Below are 26,768 nucleotides of genomic sequence, written 5' to 3'. Positions count from 1 at the left end.
GCCTCCTGTTCCATTTGAAAACAAATGCCCATAAGCTGCAGGATTGCTGTAGACTGGTTGGAAGACACTTGGCTTTGCAGAGGCGAGCGGGGGTATTTTGGAAAGTGAGATGTGCGTGGCATCTGGGTGTGCCTTTTGACACTGCTGCCCCAGACATCTTCACCTTGGAAGCTGGTTCACACATCGCCTTTGGGGTGTAGATTAGGATGCCTGTCATCATTTCCGTGTCAGTTGGCACCTCATAGACTCATAGGGTTGGAAGGGACCTCCAGGGTCATCTAGTCCAACCCTCTGCACGACGCAAGACGTTCACAACTACCTCCCCCGCTCCAACCCCCGCTCCATGCCCAGAAGACGGCAAGACGCTTCCAGGATTCCTGGCCAGCCTGGACTGGGGGAAATTACCCCGAAGTGGCGTGCGATTGGCATTACCCCGGGCATGTAAGAAGGGGCCCCGCCAACTAAGCCCGGATGCGACCCTTCCGGCCCTCCCTCTCGCGACCTGCCCAGGTTCCCAGGCTCGGCGTGGCTCGGGCCTCTCAGCTCTCTAGTCCCAAGGCATGGAGGGGGGCTTTGAGCCCGGCTGGGCGGCAGCACAAGGGGAGGCAGCGAGGCCCCCTGGCTCGGAGGCCCTGAGCAGGCGAGCTTGCGCCCCTCTGCGCCTCCTGCTCGGGCTGGCCCGCTTGCGCCTCCTCCTCCTCCTCCTCCGCCTGGGGCAGTGGCCGGCGGTTCCGCCGGCTCGGCCCCCTTCCTCCCGCCCCGCAACGCCCCGCCCCGCCCCGCCCGGGGCCCGGCGCCAAGCAGGAGGAGGGGGCGGCGGCGGCGCGGCCGGGGGCCGGGAGACTTCCTCGTCGCGGCGCTGGGCAGAGACTTCCTCCGACTCGGAGCGCGGCGGCCGCTCCCTGCCTGCCTGCCCGCCTCCTGCCTCCTGCTGCCGCTGCCGCTGCTGCTGCCAGAGGCGCGCCGAGCCGCCCGGCCCGGCCCGGCAGGAGCCCAGGTGGGTGCCCGGCGGGGGGCTGGGCGGGGCGGGGCGGGGGGCTCCTGAGCACGTGCAGAGCGCCGCGCAGCAGCCCGCGGCCGGGCGGGGAGAGGCGCGCCCGGAGAGCCCTTCCCGCCTCCTCTGCCGGCGGCGGCGCTTGGCGGGCGGGGAGGCTTTCCGAGCGGCCGCCCCCTCCGCCCTCCCCGGTGGGCCCGCAGAGGGTCGCGCCCCGGCGGGAGGGTGGGATCAGCCTGGTCAGGCGGCAGCTGCTGCAGGCCGTTGGGCACGCCGGCCCTGGGAGGCCTGCTCGGGGCGCGCTCCGGGGTGGCAGCCATCCGGGCTGGAGGGTGGCCTGCCTTGGCTTCACCAAAGCGACGCGTGTCGGCAGAGCCCGTGGGAAGGGGCTGTGCCGGGACCGAGGGCGCGCTTGCCCGCTGTAACCGCGGAGGGCGTCTCCCCCGGGCTGGATCCGGGCTCGACCCGAGGAGCGGCCGGATGGCCTTTGAGGGGCCCTGCCAGGAGGTCCTGGTCCCCAGCCGGAGGGGGGGGGGGAGGCGTTCTTCCTTGGGGTCCTGGGGGTGGCTGGAGGCGCGTCGTGCCGCCCCCTTGCCGAAGTGGGAGACCTCCCGGGACTCCCCGCCCCCGTGTAGGCTGCTGCCCTTGTGCCGTGTGGAGGGGCTGTCGGTGGGCGCAAGTAGTTCCTCTTCCTTGCTAGAAAGCGGCCCTGGGGCTGGCGGGGAATGGACTTGGTGACTCGCAGCAAAGCCCTTCTTCCCCAGAGGGGTCAGGCAACCCCAGAGCAGGTGGGGAACGGGAGAGCTCGCTCAGAAGCAGACCCCCCCCTTCCCCTCAAGGAGGAGGAGAGCAGGAAGAACGGGCACCCCCAGAGTCATCTAGTCCAGCCCCTGCCCTCTCACCTCTCCCAGTGACCCCTGGTCTATGCCCAGAGCGACGGCTGAGTCCTCTCCTTGGTGGTCTGTTTTCTGGTCCCGATCCAGCAGTTACACAAGAGTCGCCTTACTGGGGTTTGCCTAAGCCAGGGAGGAAGGGGAACGCCTCTCCTGTATGCAAAGGTATGCTGCCTCAGAGCATGGAGGCTCTCTTGAGCTGTCCTGGCGCACGGTGCTCGCGCGTCCTCCGCATCCAGGCTAGTGGCCCTCACCTGCGTAGCTGGACTCTGTCTCTGCTGGGCCCCAATGCAGCCCCCCCCAGTCCAATAAGAAATGGCAGGCGAGAAAGGGAGCCTCTTCTCTTTTTTCTTTTGTTCTTCCTTTCTTGCACTTCCTCATCTCTGGGACGCCACAGCGGAAAATGCGCCTCAGCCTCAGCGCTGAGTCGGAGGATCCGTTTCCACCCTCCTGCGTTGGAGCGTGGGATCAGCAGGGGGCTGGTTTGCAGGCAGTGGGGGAAGCCGGCCCTGAGACCCCTTGCAGGGGCTGGTTCACTTGCACCCCTCGGAAGAGCTGCCCCTCAACTGCCTGCCCGGCTTGTGCGCTTAGGCCTGAAGGGCCCAGTTGCTCCTCTTTGGGCCTGGGACAACGCCATGTCCCTCCGGGGTCTTAACAGTTCTAGCTCTGGTTTTCTGTGGGCTGAGCCTGCTTTGCTTTTGCACATCTTACTGTTGCTGGGTGGTTCTGTTCCTGAGACAAGAAGGGTTCTGAGAGCAGAGCCCCAACCACGTGGGCCAGGGCCTCTCCGTGACAGCCTAGTCAGGCAGACATCAGCGGGTCAGGCTGTGCTGGTGGAGCGGCGTTCCCTACACCGCCGCATCTTAGAAAGAGACAAAATCTGCCCTCAGCAGTCCAGCCAATTGTTTGGCCTCCTCCTCCTCCTTGCAGCCGGAGGGTGTGCCTCCTTGGACAGCTTTCTGTTTTTGTTTGGGGGGGCTGCAATTATGGGAGAGAGACCCACCCACGCCCCCCCCCCAGCTGCTTTCTGCTCTGCCTCTCCCTGCCCTGCCTCGGCTGTTTACAGCCCTGCAGCCAAGATGTTGGTTAAGGTGACGAAGGGTTCTCGAGTGCCCAAGAGGCAGGAAGGGAGAGAGCTGCAGAGCTGGGCTGCTCGATGCTGGGCTGGGAACTTTCCATCCGTTCCAGATGGATCCCCCCCCCCCGCCCCCACACACACACCACAATGTCGCCTTGGGTCTGCCCTCTGCCGGGTCTGTGGGGTGACGCCATATGCATGAGTAAGCAGCAGGTGCCAAATACCAAAGGAAGCCCAGACCGCCATCGGCTCAGACACTCTGAGCTGGCCTGGACATCCCCATTTGAGACCAGTCATAAGCTCCTTGGGTGCCTCTTTCATGCACACCATTGGCCTGGGACCGTGGCCTGCACTCCAAGGTTGTTGTTACAGTTGCCTAAAGGAGGTATGTGAGCAATTAGGAAAAGCGCTTTAGTGTCTGTGTCTCAGATTTCTTGAGGTCCCATCCTGAATGGACATCCCCTGTGCCTCGGAGCCAACTCTTACAGGAGTCTCTCTTACAGGCGATGCCTCGGCCCGTGTCCATCAAGTGTAGGGAGATGGAATGTTAGCCAGGAAGCGTAGTTTTAAAAGGCAGAGCTGGTGGAGATTGCTGCTCAGAGGGTTTGTTAATTTCTTCGCCTGCCCAAAGGCTCTGTCAGTTTTACCTCTGTGGTCTAAAGCTGTGTGGGATCCCAACCAGAGGGCAGTGAGGAATGGAAATGGGCTGGAGCTGCCTTCCAGAGCTGGGCTTGGACCTGGAGAGGTTCTGATGGGCTGAAGTTTCCCTTCTGGCATTTCACAGCCCCTTCACACAGCTCCAGTGTATAGCAAAGCCTTTGTCCTGCCGTTGGCTCCGTCTTTTTAAACTACCCTTCCCGGCTACCATTGCCTCTCCCCACACGTGTTCTGCAGGTGTCAGATGTTTCGTGTAGAGAGACTCCAAGAATGATGGGCTTCTGGTCAGCCCAGGTGGCTTCCTTTGCCAGAGGCTCTGTTGTCTCTGTGGGCCTGGCCATTTGTTTGGATTTCCGCAGATATTTTGTCTTTGCAAATTGTTTATTGCAATGTCTTTGAAATTGACGGTGCTCATCTCACACTACGTAATCCGCCTTGAGTGTCAGTGAGAAAGGCGGACTAAAAACGACATAAATAAAGTAAAATAATAAAATAAATGGGGTCCTTTCTCAAAGGGCTCAGAGTCCAGGATTTGGCATAATGCAGAGGAAGGACATAGGAAATGAAATGAAAGTATGACAAATTGGTGGGGGGGGGGCAGGGAGAGAGAAATGCTACAGATTGATAGCAAAGCAAAGGTAGTTCAAAGCCGAGTTCCGTTGCAATGCCTGCACGTCAGTAAGAATCGAGCTTGGCACGGCATGCTGGCTTTGATTTTTTTTTTAACCCAGCACTCATCTGCCAAACGGCACTTGTCATTGGCCACGTGCAAGGCGAAGAAGAGATGGGGAACAATGAATTGTTTGAACTGGATTTGGGGCTGTTAAGCAAGGGGCGAGGAGAGCGCTTGAGCTACAGTGGGGAAAGGAGGAGCTAAGCTAAGCCCTCGGGGAGTCCAGGCACTGCTAGGACAGCTGGGGAGGGGGGAGAGCAGGGCCCAAGTAACTGCTCTCCCGCCAACCACCTTTGCTTTTTAAATGCATGGTCGCCTCTTCCAAGCATTGCACCTGCACGTGGAGAGATATCTCAAAGAATTCTCTTTCTTCCGCCCACCCCATGGGATGGCTCCAATGCTGAGGGAGGGAGGGAGGGCCAGCCATAAGAGCTTTGTCCCCCCAACCAAGATGCAGCCCCCCAGGTTTGCCACTGATAGCTGGAATCCAGCTGAGTCCGGTGGCATCCCCCCCCCTCACACACACACACACACTGGGCTGGAGAGAAGCAGCAGAGGAACTCAATCCCATCTCGGGAGGAGGGGGGCATATGGGCCTTGGATGGAAAGGTTGGCGGGGTGGGCAGGTGGGTGGGGTCCATTCAGAGGGAGAGGGGGCCCTGCGAATTGAGAAAGCCAGTTCCTGAGTCGTGTCTCCTGGTCACAGCGTGGCGTGACCAACAGAAAAAGCTCAGGGTGCAGCTATGCAAAGGGGGGGTGGGGGCATGGCTCAATGGCAGAGCATCTGCTTGGCATGCAGAAGGTGCCAGGTTCAAACCCTGCCATCTCCAGTTAAAAGGCCCAGGCAGTAGGTGATGTGAAAGACCCCCGCCTGAGACCAGCAGACGATGATGGCTTAGACAGAGCAACAGTCTGACTGAGGGCCAAACTACAAGTGACGCCTGACACAGGTTGGACCCTTGTCAGCTTCCCTCAAGTGTTGATGGGAAATGTAGGCAGCTGGGCAGAATGTTGGACAAGTGAGAGTTGAAAAGTCCATTGGACAGCAGTCAGAGAGCCAAGCTGCAAGACCAGGATGCCTACATTTCCCATCAAAACTTGAGGGGAGCTGACAAGTGTCCAACCTGTGTCAGGCATCGCTTGTAGCTTGGCTCTTAGTATACGGCAGCTTTGACATATTCAGTCGCGTTAGCGTACATACTCACAACAGATGGGATATGAGTGTTTGGATCTGAGTCAAAGTGCTCTCAACTCTGTTGCATGAGAAGTTGGCTGGGGAGGGGGGCATGAGCCCCTGGCCCTCCCGATTCATTGTTCAGCCCGAACCGGCAAAGCTGCCCTCGGCCTCTCCGGGCCGGTCTGGTCTGCTCTGACAGGCAGAGACATTTTTCACATCACCCATAACCTGATCCATAGCTCCCATGTGCTACCAGAGCTTCATGCTGTCTAATGTCAGCCCTAGAATTGCTCATGTTCTGTTTCAACGTTTCTTCAACTCTGTATTGGATCCTTGCTAATGCCATGGCTTTGTAAACTTGTATTTATTTCCCCTATGGCATTGGTTATGGATGTGTCCTTGATACTGACTGTGCTAATCTCACACTGTGTAATCCGCCTTAAGTCTCAGTGAGAAAGGCGGACTATAAATGATATAAATAAATAAAATAAATCCTTTATGTTGGGGATTGAACCTAGGACCTTCTGTGCAGGGGCTCTGCCACTGATCACGGCCCCTCCCTGTCTGAACAGGGCAGCTGCTTGGGGACAGCTGTGGGAATTTTCGTAGTCTACTTTGTGTAAGGGAAAGGGAAATTGCCAGTCCAGGATGATGAAAGCCTCACGCAAGCCTGAGAGATGGGCGTGGCTTCCTGAAAAAGAGCTGAGAGATGAGGAAGCAAGGGGCCAGGAACCCAGAGGCAAGGCGGCCCAGGGGGGCAAATAAGCCCCCTGCAGGTGCCACTCTGCAGCTGGGCAAAATCAGCAGCTTGCCCACACATGGGCTTTCTCTGTGGTGGCCCCCAACTTATGGAACGGCCTGCCTGAAGAGGTCAGGAAAGCCCCCCTCCTCTCCCAGCTTTTCAGAGATGATGCAAAACAATTATTCAAGAGGGCTTCTTACTCAGATAGGAGGACTCTCCTGTAAGGAGGTAACTTCAAAGAGATGCTTCCCTAAAGAGATAGGGACCGTAGACTTCACTACTGTGTACTATCTGTTGCCTGATGTCCTATCTGTTGCTTCAAGTATGTGCTACTATATACTATCTGCTACTTTAAGTATGTAGAAGAGCCCTGTGGCGCAGAGTGGTAAGCGGCAGTACTGCAGCTCAAGCTCTGCTCGTGACCTGGGTTCGATCCTGGCGGAAGCCGGGTTCAGGTAGCCGGCTCAAGGCTGACTCAGCCTTCCATCCTTCCGAGGTCGAGTACCCAGTTTCCTGGGGGTAAAGTGTAGATGACTGGGAAAGGCCATGGCAAACCATCCCCATAACAAAAAGTCTGCCAAGAAGACGTTGTGATGCGACAACCCCCCATGGGTCAGTAATGACTCAGTGCTTGCACAGGGGACTACCTTTACCAACTTTAAGTATGATCCTACTGGGTAGTTCTAGGTTGTTTAAAGTCAGTCTTGGGATAGTTTATGATCTGTTTCAGCATTTCTTCAACTCTAGATTAGACTTTTGCTGATATTATGTCTTTACAAATTTGCATTGAACAACATTTAATTAATTAATTAAAATGAGTGGGTGTTATATCTGCAGCTTGTTGTATAGGCTGTGGCTGGGCTCACTTGCTTGAGTCGCCTGCCTTGCTGCTTGAGCTTTGCCTGCTGGTGGGGGACTGAGTATTTCCTCAGCCCAGACATCTGTGAACTCAGCTGCCCACCTCTGGTCTCCATCTGCCCCCTCCCCTTCCCAGCTTCCATTGGTTTTTCATCACCTCAGCCAGAGAAACTGAGCTTTGTGATGCCTTTAAAGGTGGCGCGGAGGATGGAGCAGCTCTGAGAGGTGGAGCGAGTCAAGACTTCCTGGACCTTCTTGCTTTGATTTGTGTTTTGGAGCCTCTGTCTTGCACAGAGAAGGTCCCGGGTTCAACCCCCCCCCCGGCCTCTGGGCCAGTCTGAGAAAAGTAGACGGCCTTTGCTGGCCCCGAGTTCTGGTTCGGGAGAAGGCGGCTTCTTGCGTTCGGGGCATGCTGAAAAGGCAGTGACCTCTTGGGAGTACGTGGGGTTAATCTGACAGGCAATCCCTTTCCCGGCCTCTTTGCTTCCTTGAGATCCTGACTGGCATTCCTGCCGTGAATTCCAGGGCCCTGGAAATGTTTTGCATGCCTTATCTGAACTGTCCATATGGCCGCATTATGTAAAACGCAGAAGGGAAATACCGCATGTGCCCGCCCCCCCCCCCGCCCTGCCCAGCCCTCAGAGGAAGGAAGGGCAGGACCCCAATGTGAGGAGACACGTGGGAAGCCCCTCACGAGAGTCCCTGTTGTACCATGTGGGGCTGGCCTGAGGCAGGGAGGGATGTGGCTGAGGGGTGTGCTGAAGGCTTCAGGTTCGATTCCTGGCGTCCCAGTGGCAGGATCTGATACGGCAGAGAGCTGTTGCCAGTTGGGCACTGCCTGGCTCTGTGGATGGCTGCTCTGAGGCAGTGCGCGGCCGCTTCCTTGGCATGAGACCTGAGCAGAGTGCCTTGCACGCTTCGACCCTCTGCTGCACTCTGCCTCCCTTTTGGTGAGGGCCCAAGCCTGAGGCTGGCCCATTTCAGGGGTGCTTCTTTCTCAATATAGATCCAGAGGAGTTAGCCATGTTAGTCTGTAGTAGCAAAATAGTAAAGAGTCCAGTAGCACTTTTAAGACTAACCAACTTTATTATAGCATAAGCTTTTGAGAGCCACAGCTCTCTTCATTAGCGTTCGAGAACCACAACTCTCTTCATCAGATGCATCGTCAAAGACAAGATGCATCGACAAAGAGAGCTGTGGACTCTGGCTGTGGTTCTCGAAAGCTGGTGATACATCTGACGAAGAGAGCTGTGGTTCTCGAAAGCTTATGCTGGTTAGTCTTAAAGGTGCTACAGGACTCTACTGTTTTTCTCAATATATCCTACCTTGGCATTTTCATGTGCCGACTTCTGTTCCGGAACAGTGAGGTATCCGTGGGGCTGGCTTTTCTGCGGGGGGCCGTGGGGCGTTCTGCTGCTTCAGGCAAGTGCTGCCGTGGGCCATCCCATGATGAAACCCTCTGCTCCCTTGCGAGGGCTCCTGGGGGCCCAGCTCTTGGATCCTGAGGCACAGCTGCCCAGAGCAGCGAACCCCCCGAGTCTGTGTGCGGAGTCCTGCTGTCGCTCTTGGGTGTGGGAAGCCAAGCACAGGGCAGGCTGACTTTGTGCATTCCAGTCCACTGGCTTTGTGCACCCCACGAGCAGACACAGCGCATCACAAGAGACTCTAAGCAGACTCACGCCAGAGAGCCACAGGCCACGAGGAAGGCAAGAGCCGGCAAAGACATGATGAGCCAACGAGGCCTTTCCAGCATTAGGGCCCTGGTAGCAACTTGTCCCTGATGGGAGAGCTGGCCCTCCGTGCCAGTCCCTGGTGCCAGGAAGATGCCGCATGCCTGCTCTCAGCGCACTCTTGCCTCCGTTTCTTGCAGAAAGAGCCTCTCGGTGTTTGGGCCTCAGCACCTGGGAGCAGACAAGGGTCAGTGGGGTGGAAGGGCTGCACCGCGGTGGTCGAATATCCGCTTTGCATGCAGGTTAAAAACAGGTGACCTGAGCCGCCATTCCTCCTCTGCGGTGTCTTTTGAATTTCCAGTTCGGGGGGGGGGGGCTTTTCTGAGCCAAGAAAGGCAAGAACGCTGGGTCGAGGGCCGCCAGTGCACCTGCGGAGGAGGGCCCCTTGGGTTGGCTGGCACTGATTTGGCAGCAGCGTGCTACGTGGGAGGCAGAATTCCCCTTGCTCTGCGGGAAGCCCCGGCCACGCAAGGTTTCCTGGCAGAGGGTGAGAAGAGGTGAGTGAATTCTCAGCCAGCAACAAGTGGAGTCTGGGCCGCCTTTGCTTCCCTTTTTACTGAAGCCCTTTCCCTTCCCACACGGGAGGCCGAAGGCAAGAGGGGCGACGCTGGGAGGCCGAGTTGCAGGGCGCTGGGCTGGCCCGCGAAGTTCGCTCTCCCGCTTCGCTTTGCTCGTGCAAAGCACGGAAATTGCCCCCAGCACTGCTTCCTTTGCAGAGAGGGGCCGGGGCTTGCATTTGACACCTTGGCCTGCCAAGCCAGGTGTTAGCCCAAGCCGTGATTTGTTGGCGGTGTGAATGTTTCTTGCAGGTGGTGGGGGGGGGAGCAGTGGTGAGGCAGCTGGGCCTGACTCGGGAGCAAGCTGCTCCCTTTTGGTGTTCCAAGGATGGGACCCTTTGGCCTTTTCCCCTTTCCCAGTTTATGACTATTGGACTGTGCATTTGAGGGCTGCTCCTATGATCCAACAGTGACAGTAAAGCAAAGCGGCCACGAGTCCGACCGAGAAGGTGGGCTCCTGAGAAGCCCTTTCCTTCTGGAAGAAGCAGGGTCTGGAAAGCTTTCAAAGGGTCGCTTCCAGGCATTACCACTTCAAGGGTTTCAGGTAGCAAATTTATTTCTTTATTTTAACTTACGTATGTTATTTACGGTCCATCTTTCTCAGTGAGACTCAAGGCGGATTACACAATGTAAGACGATATGATCAACAACTGGGGTGTTCAATGAACAAGTTCTTTGGAGGTTTTTAAGCAGAGGCTAGATGGCCACCTGACAGCAATGCTGATTCTGTGAAACTGGGCAGATCGTGAGAGGGAGGGCAGGAAGGGCTACATCAGTGCTTGGTTCTCCTAGCCCCTTCTTACACGCTCAGGGTAAGGCCAATCACCACTTTGGGGCCAGGTAGCAATTTCCCCCAGGCCAGTTTGACTAGGGATCCTGACGGTGTTTTGCCATCTTCTGGGCATGGAGTAAGGGTCACTGGGGGTGTGAGGGGAGATAGCTGTGAATTTCCTGATTTGTGCAGGGGGTTGGACTAGATGACCCTGGTGGTTCCTTCCAACTCTATGATTCTATGCTGCTACGATCTAATATGCATTGCAGAGACATAACATTCAACTACAGGAAATACAGAGATGAAACGCTGAAGATTTGTCCAGGAATTATTTTTATTGGAAGAATGTTGAAATGATTGGAATAATACTTGTAGAAATACAAAGCTAGTATAGCCTGTGGTTCCCTTACACTGTTTAAATTGAAGGGTGGGAGGACCAGTGGCTGCAAAAGCTGTTGACATACTTGCATTGAAATCCTAAGCAGAGTTACTCCAATCTAAGCCCACGGAAATCAATGGGCTTAGACTGGAGTAACTCTGTTTAGGATTTCACTGCTAATTGGATCCAACCAGTGCTTAGTTCTTGTGGCCGCTTCTTACATGCTCAGGGTAATGCTGATCACCACTTTAGGATCAGGTAGCAATTTTCCCCAGGTCAGTTTGGCTAGGGATTCTGATGGTGTTCTGCCATCTTCTGGGCCTGGAGCGGGGGTAACTGGGTGTGTGTGCGTGGGGGGAGTTAGTTGTGAATTTCTTGCACTGTGCAGGGGGTTGGACTAGATGACCCTTGAGGTCCCTTCCAGCCCTCTAACTCTATGAACCAGCTTTTCCAATCAGTCTCACTGAATTCTTCTTCTTGCTATAGCACCCCCTCCCCCCGGCCGTGTCTTTTGTCTACACAGGTGCCAGGACTCCTAGCACAACCCTTTGGGTGGCCAAAGGGGACCCCTCCTCCCCTTTTCACCTGCTGATTTTAGCACCCCTGCAGAACTCTGTGTGAGATGCCACGGACTTGGCAGTCCACTCCACTCTTTGAACAGAATTTGACTTCTGTCCGTGAAGGTCATGGATAGGCCTTGGCTGAGTGGTAGAACAGCCGTTTGCCACGCAGAAGATCCCGAGTTCAGCCCTCAGCATCTCCAGTTAAGGGTCAGGTAGCAGGTGATGTGGAAGACCTCCACCTCACACTTTGGAGAGCAGCAGCTGCCGGTCAGAGTAGACAGTACTGACCTTGATGGACCGATGCGCTGACTCAGTATTTGGCAGCTTCATGAGTTATATCTTAAGGTCACTGGGGAACCTCAGTTTCACAGTCTCTGGTGATGGTGGAAAGTGCCATCAAGTCATAGCTGACTTATGGCTACCCCTGCTGGGGTTTTCAAGGCGAGAGACTAACAGAGGTAGTTTGCCATTGCCTGCCCCTGCATAGCAACCCAGGTCTTCTTTGGAGGTTTCCCATCCAGTTACTAACCAAGGCTGACCCTGTTGAGCTTACAAGATCGGGCTTGCCTGGGCTACCCAGGTCAGGTCTCACAGTCACTCTGTGCAGCATTATTTCCATATTTGACTGCGGGGTGGGTGGGGGGGTTAGACTATCCGTCCTTTCATGGGCAAGGAGACAAGAACTATAATTTTTATCTTTGGCCTTGCTTTGATCTGCACAGAAAATCAGGTGAATGCATAGCTTGGTTTATTTCTATGACTATTTGTGGTTTTATTCCTGCCCCCAGCCCCGGTATTTAAAAACCAGTAACACGACTCAGTAAAATGCAAAATCCCTAACGATAATAAGCTGAAAAATACTAATTACAACTTTGAAGCTGCCAAGCTTGCTTTATACGGTATTGGCGACAACATCCATTTCTGGTTGTGAATTTTATGAAGAAGGAATCTTTAGAAATAGGAAATTCCTTGTAGAAAAATAAATCACTGGCAAAGTTTCCATCCCACAGCTCCGGTGCCAGCCAGTTAGTCCTCTGCATTGGCTGTTTCTGCCACAGACTTACAAAAGGACTTTTCTTGAGCTGGGCTTGCGAGAGAAAATCATATAGGAACATCTGAAGAGCCCTGTTGGATCAAACCAGAGGCCCGTGCAGTCCGGCATTCTGTGCCACACAGTGGCCAACTAGTTGCTGTGGAGGTAGGGTTGCCAGCTCCAGACTGGGAAATTCCTAGAGATTGGTGGGTGGGTGGGGGTGGAGCCTATATTGGGCAGGGTTTGGAGAGGGGAGACTGTTAGCAGAGTATAATCCCATAAAATCTGCCTTCCAAAGCAGCTGTTTTCTCCAGGGAGATTGATCTCTGTGGCCTGGAGAGCAGATGTAATTCCAGGAGGTCTCCAGCCACCATCTGGAGGTTGGCAACCCTATAATGGAGGGCCAACACCACGGCAGAGAGGCCGAGGCCTTCCGCTGAAGTTGCTTCCTGGCACTGGGACTCGGAGGTTGACTGCCTCTGAATATGGAGGCTCCCTTTAGCCACCACGGCTAGTAGTCCCTGATAGACCTGTCCTCCATAAATACCCTAAATGCATCTACCCCCCCACCCCCTTTTCAAGCTGTGCTTGTGGCCACCATTACATCCCCTGGCAGTGAATTCCACTTCTTAAACTCTCATTGTGTAGAGAAGTATTTCTTTTTGTCCATCGCGAATGTACTGCCTATCAGCTTCATTGGATGCCCTTGAGTTCTAGCACGTTGGGAGAGGGAGGAAAAGTTCTCTCTGCCCCCTGAGTCTCCCCCATGCATAATTTTATGAACTCCTGCTGTGTCCCCCCCCCTTAGCCGTTTCTTTTCGAAGCGAACAAATCCCAGGCTCTGCAGACTTGCTTCCTAGGAAAGGTGCTACAACCCCCTGATCATCTCTCAGTTGCCTGTTTCTGTACTTTTCCCAACAGTCTCAGAACTCTTGCATCTCTCTGCATCCTTTTAGTAATGCAGAAAGCAGAAGAGATAAGCAGAGTCCGTCCTCGTGTTTGCTTGGTGCTCCCCAGTCCTTAAAGCACTTTGCATGCATTACGGGGCTTTTTTTCAGAGGGAACGCAGGGGAACGGAGTCCCGGCACCTCTTGAAAATACTCGGCAACAGTGTGCGAAAATAATATTATCTCAAAGAATCCCGTGTGTTTCTTCCTCATTTCCCTCTTGAGAGTTCCGCCACCTCTTTCCCCAGAAAGAAATCCTGATTAGCTTGTAATTTGTACAACCTTCCTACATGTGGATGAGTTGAGGCTGACAGAGAAGGGCTCGCCTTAGGACTCCAGGCAACCTTGCGGCAGAGGAGAGATTTGAACGGGGGACTTTGCCGTTCGTAGTGCAGCCTCATTGTTTGGTGAATGTGGGGTTGGCTTATTAGGTCAGTGCCGAGGATAAAAGGAATGGACGTTGGATCCGTTCATTCACCCAGGGCTGTGTTCACCATACGTCTCGTGCCAACAGCTCAAATTCCATGCGAAGGAATTGCGGGCAATGCTGTGTGAGTGGCGGGTAGCGCGCCCTCCGTTCGGGAATGCAAAGGCTATTCTTTGGTTCTGGCTCTTTTTGACTGCGGGGACTGAGTTATGAAAATCCCATTCATTTGCATATAACTGCTGGTTTTGCATAGTTCGCTGCGTTTCCCAAAGTGTGAGACAAATGTGTCACCATCACCCCTTCGCTGTGGTGTTTTTGGTATTTCTCAACTGGGAGGCAAAGCAGAGTGGGGGACGGGATTTTTGCGTCTGTAGAAGGCTCCGCCCCCCCATATTTTTTTGCCTTTAAGAGGAGCTCTGTGAAACTCAAAAGCTTGTGAAATTTCTCCAAAGAGGAAGAGGATCCTGCCTTGTGCCGCTGCATTCCACGCCTGAGCAAAGGCGATTCTTACGGGGCTCGGCAAGAGGATGGACTCCAATCCGGAACTAGAACTTGGGATGCAAATCCTTGGTGAGGAGCACAGAAGAGGGCTTGTCTGCGCCCGGCCCAGTTTTGCATGCTGGGCTTAGCGATGTGGCTGCCTAGAAAGAGTCCCCAGGGCCCATTCCTGGTGGTGTGCAAAGATGTCTGCCAGGCAAGAGCTCTGGGGCTGGCAAGGGGGCTGGCTTGCGTAGGCCGCTCGAGGGTCCCTGGCTTCCTAGAGAGCCTGATCAGTTGTGCCTGATCCAACACGTGGTTGCATTGGGCTGCTCCGTCCAGATCAGGATGAGGCCCTTGCCGGAGGAGAAGGGGGCTGGGGCCCCCCCTGCCCTGCAAGGCATTTGTCCTCGGGTGGGGGAAGGAAGCCAGGCAGGGCAGGAAACTGGGTGTCACCCTGGCAGCAGGAAGAGCGGCTTCCCCCTTTGGAGGCGGCGGACACATTGAGTCAGCAGAAGGCCTTGGGCTGCAGAGGGGGCGGGGGGGGGGCGCTCTGAGGCTACCTGGAACAGAGTCGGACCAGGGGGCCTGGCTGGGCCTCCTGCCTCGCCTCCCCTGCCAGAGATCCTTTTCTGGAGTCCGGCACTCTTGGGCCTGAGCCATGAGTCCATGTGGAAGTGGTCAGGAAGATGACGCAAGAGGAGCCAAGAGCAAGAAGATCTCGCCCACTCGGGGGGTTGTGCCTGGGTAAAATCCCTCCGGGCTGGTCTACAGCATATTGGCAAGGCATGTTCCTTTTTCGGTGCGGAAGGTCCCCGTTAAGTGGATTGGAGGTGGGGGGAGGGTGAGAAAGAGAGCGGGGGGGGGGCGCCTCCCACCTGCTCTTCCTGCTTTGCACCCGTTCTTCCTTGCGATGTGCCCACCCTCTTCTCAAGGGCAGGCAGTGGTGGCAGAGCTCCTGCTTTGCACACATGTGGTCTGGGGCTCAGTTCTGGCAGGAGCCCTGGGGGGCAGCTGCCCGTCGCAGAAGAGGGGCGCTTGCCTGCAGGGGCTGCAGCCCAGGATCCCTTAAGGGGAGGGGGGGCTCAGGGGGGCACCTGCCTCATCTCATGTTGCTTTAGGGAGGGGAGACTCGGCCTGTTCCGTGAGCAGAAGTGCCCTTGCTCAAGGCCGCTGGGGAAGTGCGGGCCTCTTGCCGCAATGCAAACCCCGGGCAGGCGCTTGCAGCCATGGGGAAGACTTCCCCTTTTGGGCCAGATGCGGCTCCTCCGCAAAGGAAGGCCTGGGGGGCATCAGGGGTGGGAGCCGGGGTTGAACCCAGAGCTGTCCTGGCTGAGGCTGCAACCTGGCCTGGGCTCGGACCGCAGAGCTCTCTCTGGGGCAGTCAGAAGGGCAGGTGGGCAGGTGAGAGAGGACACTGCGCAGAGCTGCCTCCTGCTGCCCCCTCCCCAACACCCCCAGCTCCAGCCACGTGGCACGCAGAGGGATCTGCTTGGAAGCTCTCCTGATGAAGCCCCCTTAAACGGGACAGACTTGTGGGGCTCACACCGTGGGTGAAGGGGAGGTCCAATTTGGATTTTTTTTTTGCTCAAGTCTCCCAACGTCTGAGAACTGCCCTTGCTTAGGGTTTGGCAAGCTGTCCTTCAACAACTATGAGTCTTGTGGCACCGTAAAGACGAACCAGTTTATTTGGGCCGAAGCTTTTTTGAGCTAAAGTCCACTTCGCCAGAGGTGAGAAGTGCTGTACACAGTCAGCAAAGATATCTCCAAAGCTACAAAAACAGCCTCGGGGACAAAGGGGGCCGGGAATGCAAAGAGAGGCCGGAAGACTCAGCAGTCTGAAACAAAGCTGGGTTGTACAAGAGGACCCCGCAAGAGAGGCGGGTGTGGACAGAATGGCCAAACAGAGTTGAGTCTGAATCGAGCCTGTAAACCTGGAAAGAGGAACAACAGCTTCCCGTCAAGAGCTAACCAGACCTTGACTGGATAGTCCAGGGCCGTTTTCACACGCTCCCTGGGAGATCGTGCAAACTCACGGCATGAAGCATCTTCCCAGCATGATCTCCCGGAACGATCCCCTTTAGTGGCCCGATGATGTCAGAAAAAGCGCCATTAAACAGGGTCGTGCTGGGAAATAGCGCTAGGAAGACGCTTTGATGCCGTGAGTTTTGCGCGATCTTCTGGGCGCGTGGCCATGTGAAAACAGCCCAGGTAGCCCATCTCAGAAGCTAAGCAGGGTCAGCCCGGATCAGTATTTAGACTGGAGGCCACCAAGGAAGGCCCAGATTGCTATGGAGAGGCAAGCCGGGTCAAACTGCCTCTGTTTGGTTCTTGCCTTGAAAACTCCAGCAGGGTTTGCCATAAGTTGGCTGCGGTTGGAGGGCTGGGAAGCAGAGGGTCATGTTGCCCCACTTCCTTGCAGTCACACCAGCAGCTTCCCACTGCAGCCTCTCTTGGAAACGCACCTGCGGAAGTTCTGTGACCCGGAAGTCTGTTGTTGAATATCCGGGGAGGCGGCAACGCTCGCTGGCAGGTTTCCGAGCATTTCCCTCTTAATTCTCTCTGTTTATTCGCTTGCGCAGAGGCTCTTCAGTCTGGTCGAGGTAAAGCGATTGCTGGCATAAGACAGCAGGTGTTCCATTAGAGGGTGTTCGGCTGCCCGAGCCCAGGAGTGCGTGGCTGGCCCTGTTAGGGCTTCTGATGGTGTCGCTTGCGTGGATAGGAGGGCATCCAGAGTTGGCATCGGGGTTTGTTGCTGGGGCTGGTCCCTGGGCTTGTATTTCCCTCTGCCGGTCTATTAAAAGTAGGGTGGGGCTAATGAGTTTAGGAAGTCCCCTAATGCCCCCCCCCAGCAGTGGGGCTCTCCGGAAGCTCAGGGGGAGAGAGGGCTTTCCCAGTGCTGGTTACGCCGCGGGTGTTTGAACCTGGGCATTTTGGTGGGCAAGACGGGCGCTGTCTGCTGTGGCCCGGCCCTTCCGGCTGTGAAGCAGTGGTTTCTGCTCAGGAACATGTGAAGCTGCCTTCGGCAGAACTGGGCTACTGGGCCGGCTTCTCTTGGCAGCCGCTTGGCTGCTGTTCTGGCAGCCTGATGAGATCGAGGGAGGCGTCCTGGTGAAGTGAAATGCAGCTGCTGCTTGCTGTGACGGTCCAGGCCAGCAACAGGGGAAGGGGCAGTCCTCGGAGATGGATGTGGGCCAGGGAGTTACCGGCTCATCAGCGCTGGCCTGCTGGGGCAAGGAGACTGTCCTTGTGTGTTGAGGGGCAGCGGGGGCCGGGCCGGCGGCATCTTCATCCAAAATCCCACGCGCAGCCAGCCTGAGTTTGCATTTCCTGGCAGATCCTCTGTCTTCCTCCTCGAGAGCCACTCTGTGCAAAGGTGGTTCTCTGGTTGTACACCCTCCCCTTGCATGCATCTCCCACTGGGGGCTGGGCAGCCTGAGCCCTCCTTTCCTCTGTGAGGCTGCCCTGGCCATGATATCACTGGATGGGGAGACTCATCGGGCATCATGTGCCTCTGAATCATCCCCCTTCCCCTCCCCAAGTAACACATGGCTCTGAGCTGGCCTTTATCGCCGCTATCCATTTCCTCTGTCTTCTGGGCAAACCGTCTCTCCCAGTCGCTGCCTTCTGGCTCTATCTCCAGCAAGCAGAGTCGCCCCTCCGACTGACTTGAACCACGTGCCTCACGGAAGAAGAAGAGAAGGCCATCTGGCTTTACCTGTAGCGTAACCAAGTAGGCCAGGGAAGCTCAAATCCCTGTGGCTAGACTGCTGTGATGTGCCCTGCCCTGGGGCAGCCCTTGATGATTGTCTGGACATGGCTCCTGTCTCCCAGCTGCCATCAATCACAGGAACACACAACAGTCATGCTCTGGGGTGTCTTCTTGTCTGGGATCAAACTCAGCTTTGCTTTTGACACCCACCCCAGGTGGTGAGGCTTAGTCCCTGCCCATACGCCTGCCTTCTCCGCTTAGCCTCCCCTTAGTCTCCATCGAAAGGAGGAAATGCCTGCGTCCCTTGGGCGAGTGTGCACAGTGAGGGATGCCCACAACTGATGAACCCCTTTTCTTGGAGGTTTGCTAAAACTGGTGCCTAGGTATCTTCCAAAAGCATTGCGAGGTCCCTCTGTGTGCGATAGTTTCAGGTGGGAAGCCGTGTTGGCCTGCAGTAGAAGGGCAAGATTTCGGCCCAGTGACACCTTAGAGACCAACTAGATTTCCAAGCTTTCCAGACTCAAAGCACCCGGGAGCTTTGACTCTCAAAAGCTCAAATCTAGTTGGGCTTTAAATGCCACTGGACCCCAATCTAGCTCTGATGCTGTGTCTTTTTAAACTTGCATCGGTTTATCCTAGGGCCTCGTTTATGGACATGTATGGAAATGCACTTGATACTGATTTTTGCCAGTCTCACACTATGCAATCCGCCTTGAGTCTCAGTGAGAAAGGCAGACAATAAATAACACAAATAAAATAAATAGATGTTTCATATGGTCATATGGTGTGTGTGTGTGAGAGAGAGAGAGTGCGCGCATGCATATCACTGCTGGCCTAAGGCTTCTTCCCGGCCCGTGCCTCTGCCCCATCTTACCTCCCAGGCCATATTCAGTTGCACTCCAACCTGTTTGAGGATTTGCCGGGGCGGAGGGGGGGGAGTTCCATCCTTGCCCCACCCTCCAAAATTGTTGACCTCAGCACTTCAGTGGGACGGTCAAAAACAGAAATCGACACTGTTAGTCTTATAGGCGCCTCTTGGTTTCTGTTTTGCTTTGCTTCTCTGGCCATCATGTCTGCATTTTGGAAAGTCCAGAAAGGGAGGCAGACCGCCCTCAAATGAAGTTTGCCAGGGCCTCCACGGCTGTAGTAATTGGGGCAGGGGGGGATGCTGTGGGAAGCCCTGTATGGGCACAATGGAGAAGTTCCACTCCAGTCCCAGGAAAGGGGCCATCTGTGGGCTCAAGAGTAGAAGGAGCATCAGGAGAACTGGGTATTCCGCCTGCCCCCCCTCCCCATCTGCACCATCTGAGTATTGGAACCTTCCATCATGCTATTCTTACACAGTTCTAGATTTCACTGAGGGCTAGAAACTTGCTTTTTAATTTTTTTGATCCGTCCACATGATATTCTGGTTGACAAGTTGGTAAAATGTGGTTTGGATCCGATTCCTGTGAGGTGGATCTGTAACTGGTTGACAGATCGCACCCAAAGAGTGCTAGTTAATGGTTCCTCATCCTCTTGGAGAAGAGTGACAAGTGGAGCGCCTCAGGGATCAGTCCTGGGACCTGTTCTGGTCAACATTTTTATAAATGATTTGGATGAAGGAATAGAGGGAATGCTTATTAAATTTGCAGATAATACTACATTGGGAAGGGTAGCAAATATGGTCGAAGACACAGTAAGGATACAGGATGATCTTGACAGGGTGGAAAACTGGCCTAAAACAAAATGAATTTCAACAAAGATAAATGCAAAGTTCTGCATTTAGGAAGGAAACATCAAATGCATAATTATAGGATGGGGGAGACTTGTCTTGGCAGTAGTATGTGGAAAAGGATCTGGGGGTCTTAGTAGACCATACACTGAGCATGAGTCAGCAGTGCGATGCGGTAGCTAAAAAGGCAAATGCGGTTTGGGGCTGTATCCACAGAAGCAGAGTGTCCAGATCACGCGAAGTGATGGTATCGCTCTACTCTGCTCTGGTTAGACTTCACCTGGAGTATTGTGTTCAGTTTGGAGCACCACAATTTAAGAAGGATATAGACAAGCTGGAAGGTGTCCAGAGGAGGGCAACGAAGATGGTGAGGGGTCTGGAGACCAAGTCCTACGAGGAAAGGTTGAAGGAGCTGGGCATGTTTAGCCTGGAGAGGAGGCGACTGAGAGGGGATATGATAGCCATCTTCAAGTACTTGAAGGGCTGTCATATAGAGGATGGTGTAGAGTTGTTTTCTGTTGCCCCAGAAGGTCGGATCAAAACCAACGGCTTGAAATTAAATCAAGAGTTTTCAGCTCAACATTAGGAAGCACTTCCTGACAGTCAGAGCGGTCCCTCAGTGGAACAGGCTTCCTCGGGAGGTGGTGGGATCTCCTTCTGTGGAGGTTTTTAAGCAGAGGCTGGGTGGCCATCGGACAGCAGTGCTGATTCTGTGAACCTGGGCAGATCGTGAGAGGGAGGGGGCAGGAAGGGCTGAGCCAGTGCTTGGCTCTCGTGGCCAGGGATCCGGGAGGTTTCTGCCTTCCCCTGGGCATAGTGTGGGGGTCGCTGGGAGAGGTGAAGGGGGGAGGTAGCTGTGAATTTCCTGCATTGTGCAGCAGGTTGGACCAGATGACCCTTGATTCCCTTCCAGCTCTGCATTTCTCTGTTTCTAGGATGCTGGCTTTTAACCTTGGTATCAAATTATGTTCCTGGGCAGAATCTCTGAATACACGCAGCCTCCACCGTTACTAGGAGCAGCTACTGAGGAAGGAAGCCACCGAGTGTTTTAAAGCAAAGAAGTGTTTGTGCTGCTACACATCTGTGGGGGTAAAGCAGATAGTAACAAGAGAGCTTTAAATGCACGGCCACGAAGGGTGCTGAAGTGCGTGGCTGTTCTTGCTTTCGCTGCCAGCATGTGGGACTGTTGGGAAGGGCCTTGTGCTAGAGTGCGCAGCGGTCCAGAGGGGTCCTGCTGAAACAGCTGGGGGGGGGCAGCTGGCCCTGCCTGATCCTCGTTCCCCCTGACCGTGTCCTCCTCTCCTATAGGTTGCTGAGGCAGCATCAAGAGAAGGAGCTCTCAGCTGCTGCGATGCAGAGCATCAAGTGCGTGGTGGTGGGTGACGGAGCCGTGGGCAAAACTTGTCTCCTGATCTGCTACACGACCAACGCCTTCCCCAACGAATACATCCCCACCGTCTTCGACAACTACAGTGCCCAGAACACGGTAGACGGCAGGACTATCAACCTTAACTTGTGGGACACGGCTGGCCAGGAGGAATACGACCGCCTCCGGACACTCTCCTACCCACAGACCAACGTCTTCATTATCTGCTTCTCGATCGCCTGCCCGCCCTCCTATGAGAACGTGAAGCACAAGTGGTATCCGGAGGTGTGCCATCACTGCCCCGACGTGCCAATCCTCTTGGTGGGCACCAAGAAAGACCTCCGGACCAACCCGGATACCTTGAAGAAGCTGAAGGAGCAGAGCCAGTCGCCTATCACCACGCAGCAGGGCATCAGCCTCGCCAAGCAGATCCACGCCATCAAGTACCTGGAATGCTCCGCGCTCAACCAAGATGGGATCAAAGATGTCTTCACGGAGGCTGTGAGAGCGGTCCTCAGCCCTACTCCTGCCAAGCCCAAAAAACCCTGTGTGCTGTTGTGAAGGACGCTGCAACACGCGCCCCCCCACCCCCGGAGATCTCGACCGGGCAGGCCTCCCCCCCACCCACGACCCACAGCTCCCCATCTTGGTTTCCTCCCCCAGTGATGTCAAGACATTGCCTGACTCTACCGTTTTGGCAGCTCCTGCTCCCCAGCCTGTTTCCTTCTCAGAAAGGATAAGCTCACCTGGACACACCACTATGGAGATGATAATAGTCCCGGTTAATAAGAAATGGCTGAGCAGCCCTCTTGGCACTCATAGATGCTTTGTTTGTCTGAGATAAGGCTCCTGCATTGATGGCGTGCTGCCTGCATGGCTGCGCGGGGCTCCTTTCTGCCTTGGGCTTCCACAAAAGCTCTGGCTAATGTGAAGGTTTGTCAGACATGCTTGGTGGGATGGACAGCCCGGGAAGGCAAGGGGAGGAGGCCAGGGGCCGCTGCCCCTCTACCCATGGGAACAGGCGCTGGGCACCCAACTGGAGAGCCCCTCTGCCTCTGTACAGGAGTCTCTGGCCAGTGGAACTGAGATAACCGCTGGCTTCCTAAGGGCTGCTGATGACGAATCTGCCTTGGGGGGGGGGGGGCTTTCTTATTCTGTACCTGGGTGGGGGGAGGGTGAGTTCGTGCTTCTTCAGAGCTCATTTCCCAGTCCCCCCCCTCCCCACTCACTCACACTTCCTTCCTGACTTTCTCAAAATGGATCCCCAGTGGCCCTCCTCTTCAACCGCTGCACCTAAAATACCTTCTTGCTTGAGACTGTGTCTGTCAGCTCGCTTACCCAGAGAGGTCTGGCCTTGGTTTGTAACCTGTGGCTCATCTGTGCTCTTGGCTGCACACGTGTGTTCCTCTCCTACAGATGAGATGGAGAGATGCGAGCCCAAGGGGCGTTCTGCGGCCGCTTCCTTCTAAAAAAAGCACTTCTGGCCTCTCCCCGTCTGAGCAGAGGGGGATCCTTCCAATGACGGCCTCCCAGGCTGTGTGTGTATTTTGCGGGGCAAGGAGGGAACAAATGGCCTCCCCAAACCTGCCATTTCAATAAACTATCTTTCACAAATGTGCATCTCTGGGCTTATTTCCATAATTTCTTCTGCCATGGAGAGATGACAGAAAAAAAAAAACGGGGGCCCCAGCCCACTTCCCCTTCTGGCTTTATTTGGCATTGCGGGTACAGGCATCGCTGATCTCATCAATCCTATGAGCCAGAAATCAGCGACAGTTTTCTGGGCATAAGCTTTCGAAAGTCAGAGCTCCCTTCTTCTTCACTTGTCTCTGAAGCAGGAAGCTCTGTGTCTCGAAAGCTTATACCCTGGAAATTTCGTTAGTCTCTAAGGTGCCACTGGACTCAGATCCTCTGTTCTACTGCAGACCAACACGGCTACCCACCCCAAAAAAAGGGGCTAGAAACTTGCTTTGCCTTTCTTTAAAAAGGAGATTTCTCCAGATGCTGGCTGCCACCAACGGTTCTTGGAGGTCATGCTTTGGGGCAGGCAATGCATTGGCACCTGCCAAACACAAAAGACTCCTGATCACATCCTAGAATCCTCAGTTTAGTTTCCCAGTCCTTTCGGGGCAGGGAGCCAGATCCTGTGCCTTAGCCCTTTGCCGTGGCCGTGCAGCCGTCTGCTTTTCTTCGGGTGATGCTGGAAGGACAAGTCCTTGTTTGGCTTCTGCTTTGAGGGGGCAGAGGGGGGGCTACAGCCCTCCAATCCAAGGAGGGCCTCTCCTTTCAGGGAGCAAGGACCCTTCTCCTCCCCACAATGGGGTTTGGGGCTTTCTTCTTTAAACTGTGTTATGCCCGGTCAATCAGCCCCAAATAAAGATACACTCTTATTAAATATTTTGTTTTTGGATTCTCTGTTGTTTAGTGAAATGAAACAGTTGGATGTTATTAAAGGGGGTTACATCAAAAGTGGACCATTCCTCCCCTCCCCTTTGCCACACAGCTGCTGGTATTCAGAGATACGCTGCCTCCGATACTGGGGGTTCTATTTAACCCTCAAGGCTAGTAGCCAGTTTGGTGTAGCGGTTAAGAGTGCCGGGACTCTAATCTGGAGAACCGGGTTTGATTCTCCACTCCTCCACTTGAAGCCAGCTGGGCAACCTTGGGTCAGTCACAGCTCTCTCAGAGCTCTCTCAGCCCCACCTACCTCACACGGTGTTTGTTGTTGTGGGGATAATAACAACATACTTTGTAAACTGCTCTGAGTGGGTGTTAAGTTGTCCTGAAGGGTGGTATATAATCAAATGTTATTATTATTATAGTAGCCATTGGTGAGTCAAAGAGGCAATGCCCACTTCCTCCACAAATCTTAACTCCCATTTAGCAGCTGACATAGTGTAGCAAAGACATGATTAATCCTGAAGAATTAAAATTCCAGAGTTGAAATAAATCACATTTTTTTGCCTGCCCTAACCTCACAACAACCCTGTGAGGAAGAACGAGCCGAGATAATGCGACTTAAAGATGCCCAGTTAGTTTCATGGTCAACTGGAGATTTGAACCTGGTTCTTCCAGGTCTCTGGTTCAGCATTATACCCGCTACAGCACAACGGTAGGACCATTGCTGTCAAAAGCAGTATTCTAAAGAAAGAATTGTAGCCATTAAGTGGAGTGTTTTGCAGATCTTTCACAGTTGTAATCTGTACAGCAGCCCTACAAGGTAGGCCAAATGCAGAAATCACCTTCTGCATTTGATGAGGAAAATTACAAGACGCGGCAGGGGGGGGGGCGGGGATGCAGAGGCAGAGAGGGGCTTGATGGGACACCGACCATAAATCTTTCAGGTGTGTGTCTTTGTGCAAGGGGCTGGAAAGGGTCAGGCTGTTACACATAATAGATGATGAGAGAGGTCTCATCTCTCTCTTGGGGTTCAGATAAACAGAAGTGTGACATTTCTTTCTTTACCTACCTGGTTTGCAGGTATTTATTTATTTACCTATCTAGTTTCCAGGTACTCTTTCAGTCTACGTGGCAGCCACCTGCTGTGTACTTCCCCCAGGGAAGCAAATGAGGCCCTGGCCTGACCCAGCTGCTGTCCTGTGCCCCCGCCCCCCCAGCAGTTCCTCCACCCACCTCAAAAGGGCATTGTTCCTCTCCTTTTCACAAACAAATGAGCGCTGGGAAGAGGACGGCCAAACCAAACCAGAGGCTTGCCAACCCTGGGCCAGGTCATGCTGTGATGCCAGGAGACTTCACCCAAGGATCTAGGCAAGAACGGTCCACTTTGCTTTGCGAGCGTTGGGCTTGCCCTTGGAGAATGCTCTCAGAGTTTGGTGGTAGATCCAGAGGAGTTAGCTGTGTTAGTCTGTAGTAGCAAAATCAAAAAGAGTCCAGTAGCACCTTTAAGACTAACCAATTTTATTATAGCATAAGCTTTCGAGAATCAAGTTCTCTTCATCAGATGCCTGATCAAAACTGGGCAGATACAGAAGAGGAGGGGGAAAGAGAGAGAAAGAGAGGAAAGAAGGGGGCATAAATCACAAGAGGACAGAATGCAATTAGCATGGAGGCTATCAAAACATTCCTTTGCTTGGAAATGTAAACATCGGTGTGCAGTCAGTTTGCTGTATTAGTTTGTAGCAGTGAAGGTATCCAATTCCTATGTAGTATAAGCCTTCAGTAACCACAGCTCTCCCTGCCAGCTGCATCTGACAAAGAGAACTGTGGTCCCCGAAAGCCCACACCAGGCGTCACTGGGCTCCCCCAGATCACGCCTCTGTAAAGAGAATCTGTTACCTGTGATAATGTGATAACCATTCATAGTCTCTATTCAGTCCCAGCTTGACAGAGTCAAATTTGCATATGAATTCCAATTCAGCAGCCTCCCGTTGGATTTTGTTTTTGAAAGGTTTCTGTTGGACCACAGCGACCTTTAAGTCTTTGGTGGAATGTCCTGGTAGATTGAAGTGTTCTCCCACTGGTTTTTGGACGTTTCCATTTCTAATGTCAGATTTGTGTCCATTTATTCTTTTGCGTAGAGGTTGGCTGGTTTGTCCAATGTACAGAGCAGAAGGACATTGTTGGCACATGAGGGCATATATCAGATATCCTCTTCTGTATCTGCCCAGTTTTGATCAGGCATCTGATGAAGAGAACTTGATTCTCGAAAGCTTATGCTATAATAAAATTGATTAGTCTTAAAGGTGCTACTGGACTCTTTTAGAGATTGGTGGCTATCAAGCCCTTAGTGCACTAAGGAGGGCAACCCGAGAGACAACAGGTGGGCAACGGGGACCCTCAAAGTGACCCTGTGGGTCACTCTTTTCCCCTTTCCTCCTTGCAACGTTTGCTGTGGGAAGAGCAGTCTTGGGGTTTCATGGGGTGAAGAGGGAAAGAGGGCCAGATAAGCTCTTGCTTGAGACACAGAGACTCACAAATGACGGGGAAACCCACCGGCACAGAGCGGTGACTGGCCAGAGGGAGAAAAAAGGAACGCTGTGATAATCAGAGCCTGGACAAGCCTGAGACCAGAGATTTCTGCTGCTCTTGTGAGCATCACAGGGATAAGTTTTAAACCTGAGGGGGGGGGGGACAGCATTTATGCCCACTGCATTTTTTTCTGCGTTCAGGTGCTGAAGTCCTTTGCTGTTCAACTGCATGCTTATATTTGTGTCCACTGGTGGCTTATATACTTAAAATTTTAGGGGGCTTTTTTGAAATTTTCTGCAACCGCAGGCAAAGCTTCATGCTTATCAAAGTCAAAAAGGGAAGAGAGGAGAGCCCGTCTCAAGGGGAATATCCCTAAGAAGTGGGATTCCTAGAATTCTTTCCTTGCTTCCACATTGGCTGACTTAAGGAGGGGATTCTGGAACCGAATATAGAATCTGGCGGTAGGCCATCGGGCTGCAATTCTTTTGACGGCCACAAGAGAGTAAACCCAATGTGGGAAAGGGAAGGAGTGAGTCGGATAAAGTTGAAGAGGTAAACTCATTGGGATCCAACAGCGAGACTCGGCAGGGATAACAACCACATTTGATTTATAGACCGCCCTTCAGGATGACTTAATACCCACTCAGAGTGGTTTACAAAGTATGCTATTATTATCCCCACAACAACAATCACCCTGTGAGGTGGGTGGGGCTGAGAGAGCTCTGAGAGAGCTGTGACTTCCCCATAGTCACCCAGCTGGCTTCGAGTGGAGGAGGGGGAAATCAGTTCTGGTTCTCCGCGCTCTTAACCACGACACCAAAACGGCTCTGGATGAGTGAACCTCTCGTGCCCTATGCCCTCACACACCACCGCAGTCCTTGCAATGTTCCCTCCTGCTCCACAGCTTAGAGGATGTCCTTGGCCCATTGTAGGATTTGGGTTGCAACACAAACAATAATCCCAATCCTTAACGAGACCAAAGTAACACGAGTGGAGGGGACGGGCTGTCCTGAAACCAGACGAACGCTGCACGCTTGTTCCTGCTATTGTGGCAGCAGTGCCCACCGAAGCCAATGAGGCTAATTCTCCA

General features: G+C 54.0%; 1 protein-coding gene across 3 annotated transcripts; it reads left to right on the top strand.

Moving 5' to 3' along the window:
- Nucleotides 1-870: 870 nt before the first annotated feature.
- On the top strand, nt 871-23,124 carry RHOG (ras homolog family member G). Of its 3 annotated transcripts, none has more exons than XM_054974120.1 (3): nt 915-997; nt 20,363-20,472; nt 20,692-23,124. In XM_054974120.1, the coding sequence occupies exon 3, from the start codon at nt 20,735-20,737 to the stop codon at nt 21,308-21,310; it is 576 nt and encodes a 191-aa protein (XP_054830095.1). In that variant the 5' UTR covers nt 915-997; nt 20,363-20,472; nt 20,692-20,734; the 3' UTR covers nt 21,311-23,124. The 3 variants fall into 3 exon arrangements, with proteins under 3 accessions (XP_054830096.1, XP_054830095.1, XP_054830094.1); XM_054974119.1 differs by having other exon boundaries at nt 944-997; nt 20,319-20,472; XM_054974121.1 differs by lacking the exon at nt 20,363-20,472 and having other exon boundaries at nt 871-997.
- The last annotated feature ends 3,644 nt before the right edge of the window (nt 23,125-26,768 follow it).

The sequence above is a fragment of the Eublepharis macularius genome, chromosome 3 (assembly GCF_028583425.1).
Source record: "Eublepharis macularius isolate TG4126 chromosome 3, MPM_Emac_v1.0, whole genome shotgun sequence".
Taxonomy (NCBI): domain Eukaryota; kingdom Metazoa; phylum Chordata; class Lepidosauria; order Squamata; family Eublepharidae; genus Eublepharis; species Eublepharis macularius.
The sequence above is the reverse complement of the archived record's forward strand: the minus strand, read 5'-3'. Positions and strand labels throughout refer to the sequence as shown.

Bases quoted from the DNA above. Each gene is read 5' to 3' on its own strand.
- RHOG (XM_054974121.1), top strand. From the start codon at position 20,735: ATGCAGAGCATCAAGTGCGTGGTGGTGGGTGACGGAGCCGTGGGCAAA.